The sequence below is a fragment of the Microtus oregoni genome, unplaced genomic scaffold, assembly GCF_018167655.1.
Source record: "Microtus oregoni isolate MIOR12 unplaced genomic scaffold, Mior012 000002F_ref0000024, whole genome shotgun sequence".
In the NCBI taxonomy this organism is placed as follows: Eukaryota; Metazoa; Chordata; class Mammalia; order Rodentia; family Cricetidae; genus Microtus; species Microtus oregoni.
The window spans coordinates 29,228,461-29,237,349 of NW_024543061.1; the positions used below are offsets into that span (position 1 = coordinate 29,228,461).

At 45.3% G+C, this 8,889-nt stretch overlaps 1 protein-coding gene across 1 annotated transcript; it reads right to left on the reverse strand.

The window, feature by feature from the left end:
* Positions 1-5,206: 5,206 nt before the first annotated feature.
* LOC121441345 (60S ribosomal protein L31-like) lies at positions 5,207-5,593 on the reverse strand. Its single transcript, XM_041642479.1, has one exon. It carries the CDS (start codon positions 5,582-5,584, stop codon positions 5,207-5,209), a length of 378 nt encoding a protein of 125 aa, XP_041498413.1. The 5' UTR covers positions 5,585-5,593.
* Between the last annotated feature and the right edge of the window lie 3,296 nt (positions 5,594-8,889).

Here is an 8,889-nt window from a genome sequence, read left to right on the forward strand (position 1 = left end):
TGGCCCACAAATTTGTTCAAAGAAAGTCAGGTACATCAGGGGCTTGAAGAGTTGCCAGGGGCCTTTTTACCTTCCTGGAGATACTCATGGAGGCCTACTGGACCTATACACCCTTGGGCCTGGTGACACCAGGAACCGGACTGCAATTATCCTAGTTTTTGTCAACCGGTTGGCTCCAGACATCTGCTGTAAGCTGTAGAGACTGGATGGATAGAAGAACGGGTGTCATGAATGAAAGAGAGGCTCGCTAGAAAAGTTTGAGATGATGCGAAGGACAGGAAACTGGAGGACGCTTTGAAAGCCATGGGAAAGGGAAAACCTGAGGAGGAATGGGAATGGCTAGATGGGTTAGGGGCTGAGAGCAAACATAGCAGACTGGAGAAGGGCGGGGAATCTGGAAGACAAATGAATAGGAATTGGGAGAAAGGCTCAATTGGAGGGCAAATCTGTTGTGGAACCTGTATGGGCAGGAGGCTGTCGGAGCTAGCAGGTCTGCTGTCAGCTAGATAGCCCCCTGGGGGATCTGGGGATTCACCATAGAGTGGGAGGACATGAGCCTAGGTAGGGTAGCCAGAGGCTGAGGAGGACAGAATTCTGGGAAAGGCAGAAGGCTCAAGGGAGATTTTAGGGGACTAGTGAATGGCAGAAGTCCGTAGAGGACCACAGGATCTAGAACGGGAAGAGAGAGGGCTTGGGGGAGAGGGCTGAAGGATGAGCTTGGGGAGCCATAGGTGCACAGGAGTGAGAGAGGACAGTAGGTGAGAAGGTAGGCAGAGGATTAGGGCGAATGTACAAGGCCCAGGGGATGATGACAGAATGCTCGGGTGTAGGAGCCTCGGAAGGATGGGAGCAGGGGGTGGGGGGGACCTGTAGTGGACAGACTGACAGGGATGGAGGGAAGGTTTCTGTAGGAGACCAGTGTCTGGCAGGCAGCAGAGGACTCTGATGGTACAGGAGCCTGTGGAGGATGCTGGAAGTTGACCAAGGAGAGCACGGCCTCAGGGTATGATGTGAGCTGAGAAAGTATACAATAATAGGGAGACACTGGAAGATAGACGGGGGACCGGTTAAGATTCTGCTGGCAACGTCAGCTGACCCAAGAGCAGAAAGACGGAATCTGAGGAACCTGGCGTTTGGGAATTCAGCCTGTAGGGAAAAGAGCGTGAAGCAGAGACTGGGCAATGGTGCCATCTCCAGAGAAACCAATGTGTGTGTTGCAAGAGAAGCTGGGACACTGGAAGAATGAAAGGCTTGAACGACTGGGCTAGGAGACCAAGGTTCTAGAGCTGGGAGAGTTGAGAAACTGAAGGGGACAGGGCTCAGCACCCATCCCCGAGCCTTGGATAACCCTGAGAGTGGAGGGAGGCCTGCTGGACACAGAAGCACAGCACTCCATCTTAAAATAACCCCTGGGCCAGATGTTCCAGAAGCTATCGTGGCTGCAAAGGGCCACAAGAAAGAGCTGATATTCAAGGACTACCTGAAGGTCAGTGGTCATAGCGAAGGGACAGGTAACCCACCCCTTCATTGGCCTTTCCTGAATGCCCATATCCCTTGTTGGGAAGGGATCTGCTGACCAAAATGGGGGCCCACATCCATTTTGACCAGGCTGTGTGATCTTGGTGCATGACCAGAAAGGGGAAGCCCTGCATATCCTCACAATGGCCCTCATAGATGAATACAAGCTATTTACAGATTCCTCTGTGAGGGAAAGAGATTGGCAGGAGGGCGCCTGCTGCAACAATGGCTCCAGGAAATTCCCTAAGCCTGGGTGGAGACTGGAGGGTCAGGACTGGCCAAACACAGCCCCTGTGGTAGTACAACTGAAGGCTGATGCTATGCCTGCCCACATCAGACAATGTCAAATGCCCAGAGATGCCAAGCAAGGGACTGCACCCCACATTGGATGCCTGAGGGACCTAGGCATCCTTGTCCCCTACCAGTCTGCCTGGAATACACCCCTGCTGCTGGTAAAAAAAAGCCTAACTCCACTGATTTTAGGTTTATACAGGACCTCAGAAAAGTATGCAGAAAGGAGACATTTATCCCACTGCCCCCAGTCCACACTCCTTTCTTACCACTGTGCCAGCTGAATGAGTCATTTATACAGCACTAGGCCTCAAGGATGCTCACTTCTGCTCACCCTTAGCCCCAGCCAGTCTGCGTTCATTTGTCTTCAAATGGTCGGATCCAGATGACGGGTTCAATGAGCAAATGACCTGAACAAGTCTTCGTCAGGGATTGAAGGATTCCCCCACCATTTCCGATGACACACTCCACGAGGACTTGGGTGAGTATAGGCAGGCTCACCCAATTGTCCATCTGTGACAGAACATAGATGATTTGCTGTGTAGGCCTGTGAGACTGCCACTGAGGGACTCTGGCATACCGTGTCTCTGCGAAGAAAGCTCAGCTCTGCCAGACTGAGGTAACTTACCTGGGGTCCATACTCAAAGGCAAGAAAAGAGACTATTCTAAGAACCCCCTGGGCCACAAACTGCCAGGAAGTGAGAGAGTTCTTGGCGTCAACTGGATTCTCTAGACTTTAGATACCAGACCATTATATGAAGCAACCTGTCAGGCAGGACGCCCCCCCCCCGCCCCCCCCACACACACTAGAATGGACTGAGCAAATGGAAAAATTGAAACAAAAATTCTTGGCAAAATCAAAAGCAGTCCTACTAGAGGTTCCAGCCCTGCTGGACATCACAAAGCTGTTTTACCTGTATGTGGACAAAAAGGAAGGGGTAGCCAAAGGAGTCATAACCCAATCTTTCAAACCCTGGAAAAGGTCAGTGGTCTATCTGTCAAAGAAGCTAGATCCAATGGCAATGGGATGGCCCCCAAGCCTTTGCATAATAGCAGCCGCGGCCTCATTAGTCAAGGACTCAGACAGACTGAGCTTCGGTCAGGCCCTCATAGTGACATGCTATTGGGGTCCTTAAACATCCGCCTGCTAGATGGCTGCCCAACACTGGGCGGACCCACTCCCCTTGAGTCCAGTTTACCTCCAGTGGTGTGCTCAATGTAGCCACCCTGCTTCCAGACCCGGACCTGGAGGGTCCTCACACAACTGGCAGGAAATCTTGAGCTACTAGTTATATTCTGCTCTGCCATAGACTAAAGCAGCTTTTTTATTAACCAATGATAATAAAACATATTCACAGCATATAGAGGAGAATCCCACATCACCTCCCCTTTTCTGTCTAGATAAAAAGGAAGGTTTTAACTTTAAAATACTAATATTACATATAACAAAACAGGTATCAAGAAAGAATTACACTGCAATATTTAGTCTATTTATATCTGGAAAGTTTCACATATAGTTTATATATGTGAAATATTATAGCTTTTATCATAGCTAAGGAAAACCATAACTATAGCTCTCTGTCTTCAACTCTATCAAAGACTCCAGAAGGATATACTATTAGCCTAAGTGAACAGGAAGTGCATTGTTAGCAAGTTTCAAAATCCTAGAATTGATAGAGATATCTTGCTGCCTGGACAGTCACCCAAAGTTCTTCTGTATTGTTGGGGCATCCATCTTCAGCCTATAGGCCCATAGTATCTGGCAGACTTTTCCATGAAGCAGGAAAATTCAAAGACAGTTCCACCTATATTGGTAGTTTGTCAGTCACTTTCTTCTGTGTCCTACAGAATGTCTAGCAGACTCTTTCATGAAGCAGGAACCCTGAAGGACTTTCTCACCTCTTTAGACAAGTTTAGCAGTCGTTTTTTCTGTGGGTCCTGCATGTCCAGTTCATATAGCATATCATCAAACAGTCTAGGCAAGTGCAGTTTCTTGCCCAAATGGCTAGCAAACTCCATAAGGAGACTCTTTGATGTCCATCTTCCTCCTGAAGTAATTGGTACTGCCAGGAGCAGGTGTGTCTTTTGTCAAGAAAAGACTAAGCTCTTAAAACCTTTTAAATGATATATTCTGTAGGTCTTTGAAGTATTTTTTTTAATTTATTTATTTATTAAGGATTTCTGCCTCGTCCCCACAACCGCTTCCCATTTCCCTCCCCCTCCCCCGATCAAGTCCCCCCCCCCTCATCTGCTCGAAGAGCAATCAGGGTTCCCTGACCTGTGGGAAGCCCAAGGACTGCCCACCTCTATCCAGGTCTCGTAAGGTGAGCATTCAAACTGCCTAGGCTCCCACAAAGCCAGTACGTGCAGTAGGATCAAAAACCCACTGCAATTGTTCTTGACTTCTTGAATTTTGCATACAAATGGATGGAAATAGAAAACACTATCCTGAGTGAGGTAAGCCAGACCCAAAAAGAGGAACATGGGATGTACTCACTCATATTTGGTTTCTAGCCATAAATAAAGGACATTGAGCCTATAATTCATGTTCCTAGAGAAGCTAAATAAGGTGAATATAAAGACAAACACATAGGCATCCTCAGGAATATTAACCTTCATCAGGCGATGAAAGGAGACAGAGACAGAGACCCACACGGGAGCACCGGACAGAAATCTCAAGGTCCAAATCAGGAGCAGAAGGAGACGGAGCACGAGCAAGGAACTCAGGACCATGAGGGGTGCACCCACACACTAAGACAATGGGGATGTTCTATTGGGATCTCACCAAGGCCAGCTGGCCTAGGTCTGAAAAAGCATGGGATAAATCCGGACTAGCTGAACATAGCGGACAATGAGGTCTTTGAAGTATTGAAGATTATATATATCTAACAGACATATATATGTATATCTAGAAAACATAACTAACATGAATAAAAGTTTAATTATTATAGATGACTATCTATTAATTTGTATTTATTAGTTATATATTACATTTTACATGAGCTGTATAAAGATAATACTTTAAAAAAGAGCAGAAATACATATACACAGTATAACAAAATCAATCTTAAATTTGTATCAATAGAATAAACCAAGATCCATACCAATGCAAAGTATTCATCTCTATATTGTATCTCCCTTTAAATGAAAACAAACATTTATAAACAATCGTTTTGGGAATTTAGGCAATGTTTTTTCCAAACTACTTCCTGCTGTTTGTTTGGTAAAGTATTTTTAGGGTTCATGGAGACCTTTTTGGGGGTCTTGTTCTATCAAACCACACTAGCCTGGAAGGAATCCATGGGTTTTTATCTTCTGTGGAAACAAAAACAGAACCTCTTTTTTTTTTTTTTTTTTTTTTTTTGCTGTTCTCCAACTTTATTTGAGATTCAGTAGATTAGTTCTCATCCACATTGACTGTCTGTAGATTTTTGAATGTGGTAACAGGCACGTAAGTTACCAATGTGTAGAGTTTGTTTGGTGAGTCCTCATCCTCATTACGTTTTCTGGACAAACGTACCCGGATACGATATGGAACATTCCTTATTCCTTTGGCCCAGACGGCTTTATTGAGCCTGGTATCAATCCGCACATCTGGAGTCCCCATCTCCTTCATGGCAAATTTCCGGATTTCTTTAAGTGCCCTAGGAGCACGCTTCTTAAAGCCCATGCCATGGATGCGCTTGTGAATGTTGATGGTGTATTCTCGGGTCACCACCTCGTTGATGGCAGAACGGCCTTTCTTCTTCTCGCCACCCTTCTTTGCGGGAGCCATTCTGCCGGGCCCAAGCTGGAAAAGCCAGAACCTCTTTTCCAAAGTAATATATCCTTAGGCTTCAATTTTGAAGTCAATATACCTTTTAAAATATGTATTTTGGTTTAGCTTAGCATATGTATTTTGGTTTAGCTTAGCAGACCCAGAATTAAATATCTCTCTACAGTTATCTCATTAACAGTCAAAAAAAATTAAAGAAAACACAATAATATACATAATCCAGACTCTCTGTGTATATTTCATCTTTTTGTGGCTTATTTTTATACCCTTTTACTTTTTAATATTTACTGTATTATCTTACTCTTTTAATCTATGACTGTCTGTACTCTTTTATATTACTTTTACTGTCTCTTTAAAGACTTTGTTTTATTTTTTAAAACTGTTTCTTTCTATAACTGCCTATACCCATTTTCTTTTTTTTCTTAAGCCTATGTACATTTTTAAACACCCTGTGATGAGTTCAAAGGTTTATTTTTATCTGAATCTGTCTTTATTGCATATCTGTAATCATCTTCTTACCAGGAGCACTTTTTTCTAAATGCTAAGCAAGCATGGCTAGGACTAAGGCTGCAGCTTTGCCTGTTGGCTCCGTCCCATCCAACATGGCAGAGTTATGTTCACTGCCTCTGTGAGTCGTGCTCACCGCCCCAGCTCCAGGGGACACAGTGGGTCTATGTCACTATTGAGCAACTAGTAGCACTCTGCCCACAAACTCTAAGTGCTCTGTAGTAGGACCTCCTGAAACAGCCAGGGTCATTCAATGCTGCCAGTACAAACCAGGAAGCCATTTCTGCTTATGGCCTGCAAAGAGAGCCTATCTGGAAAAAAAAAATACTCCTACCAAGAAGCTGTGCTTGGCTCCCGTTTTTGTGGATCTAGAAGCCCTCCTTTTTTTCTTAAGCTTTTTTAGGTCTTATGTGGATCCATGTCCAGCTGGTAGGCACCATTTGTAGACTGAGACTGCGTGTTCATTTTCTGGCCACCCAAACCCAAATGATCACAGAAAACTATACTAATTACAACACTGCTTGGCCAATGGCTCAGGTGTCTTTTAGTTAGCTCTTACATCTTAAATTAACCCATTTTGATTAATCTATGTATCACCATGAGGCTGTGGCCTACTGGTAAGGTTCCAGCATCTTTTCTCCTTTGGCAGCTACATGGCATCTCTCAGACACCACCTATTCTCTCTATATATCTCGGTTTGGATTTCCCACTTGGCTATATTCTGCCCTGCCATAGGCCAAAGTAACTTCTTTATTAACCAGTGGTAATAAGCCATATTCACAGCATATAGAGGGGAACCCCACATCACTCCTCTGGTACCTTCAACTTCCCTTTTCTCCTCAGTGACAGATTGTCCAGGTCAGTTCTCCCTGGCACCTTCTTTCAACTCACCGACAGTCCTTAGTCCTCTTGCTACTCATTCCCATCCTGCTACTGGACCTCCTGGCCCTCCCAGATCTGAACAAGCCCCATTCCTAGCTAGTCTCTGCAGGGCTGCCCTTAAGGCAGTAAATTTTAAAATGGTCCACAAGGACAATCAAAAAGGACACGAAAACCCATCTCAATTCCTCAACTGCCTTACAAAGTCCCTCTTAAAATATACCAACCTGGATCCTGAGGCCCCAGATGAAAGCAGCTCCTTATGACCTACTTCTTCTCTCAGAGTTTCCCAGATACTAAGGCTAAACTTAAATGTTTAGAGAGAGCAACCCTGAGTCCACAGACAGAAGCCTTAGGTGTGGCCTTTAAGGTGTATCATGGAAGGGATAAAAAGCCTGTAAACAAAAAATACCTGATGATGGCTAAAGCCTCTCAGCTCATCAAAAAGTTCAGGCTCTCTGGCCTCCAAAAGTCCGAGAACATTTATATCCTTGTTACAAATGTGGTCAGGAGGGTCACTGGGTCCAGGCCTGTCCTAATCCTCATAAACCACCCAGATCATGTCCAAGGTGCCATCAAGAAGGGCATTGGGGTATTGAATGTCCCCATGCCATGAGGGACATGGTGATATCAAGCCCAGGATACCCTTCTGCCAACCTCCTTAGTCTGTCCATGGACAACTGACAAAGCCTAGGGTTCCAACAAGGAGCCTCAGGTAGCCAACACAACATCTGGGCAACACATCTCCTTACAAATCAATACCGGGACCCCTTTTTCAGTCCTGATGAAGTTCTGGGGGGCTACTTTAACCTCTTGTTCCTCTCTTGTCAGAATAGGGAGACAACCTTACCAAGTTAACAAAATCCCACCACTTAGCTGCTTCTTTGGGGATATTCCCCTCACACACTCTTCCCTAGTGGTACCAACCTGACCCATCCCCTTGCTGAGAAAGGGCCCCCTAACCAAAATGGGAGCCTCTATTTCTTTTGCTCCCTCCATCCAGCTAACCTCAGTCATTTCCCTCCTTCTCCTCCAAACCACACATTCTGTTACTTCTTTTCCTTTACCTGCCTCTCAAGTAGATCCCCAAGTGTGGAACACCCCCAAATCTTCTACAGCCAAGCATTACCCCATTGATATCATCTAACCACAAAGCCCAACCAAATATATAACTAGGGCCCAATAATCTCTCTCTCTCCAAAACCTCAGGGAGCTTAAGCTTATACTAGACAGAAGACCCTTAATCCAGTCACTCTCAAAGTCCCTACTACAAAGGATGAAATTCTTTTTTTTTTTTTTGGTCTTTTCGAGACAGGGTTTCTCTGTGGTTTTGGAGCCTGTCCTGGAACTAGCTCTGTAGACCAGGCTGGTCTCGAACTCACAGAAATCCGCCCGCCTCTGCCTCCCGAGTGCTGGGATTAAAGGCGTGCGCCACCATCGCCCGGCTGATGAAATTCTTTATTTCCTAGGAATGTCCAGTTTCTTATGCTCTTTTGATTTCTTCTTTCTTTCTGCCCATTGACATGTAAAGCAGATCTTGGCCCCTCCACTAACCTCTTCTGACCCCTGTCAGCAAGCTATTCTGTAAACTTCAACAGACCCTCCTCCAGGTTCCAGCCCTACAACTTCCAGAGTTAACTCTCCCCTTCTTTCTCTATATTACTGAAAAGGAGACAGCACTACTTCAGGGCACGTATACATGGCACACAGATGGCGGCTCCCCCCATACGAAAGAGTACTTAAGCAGGATATGCTATTGTTTCAGAAACCATAGTGGTTGTAGTGCAGGACCTTCCGACCCAACTACAAATCAGCAGGCTGCATTGATAGCTCTAACCCGTGCCTGGAAATTAGCAAGGAGGAAAACCCTAAAACTATCTACAGAATACCAGCCTATCTCTGGTCTCAGAAGAATGAGA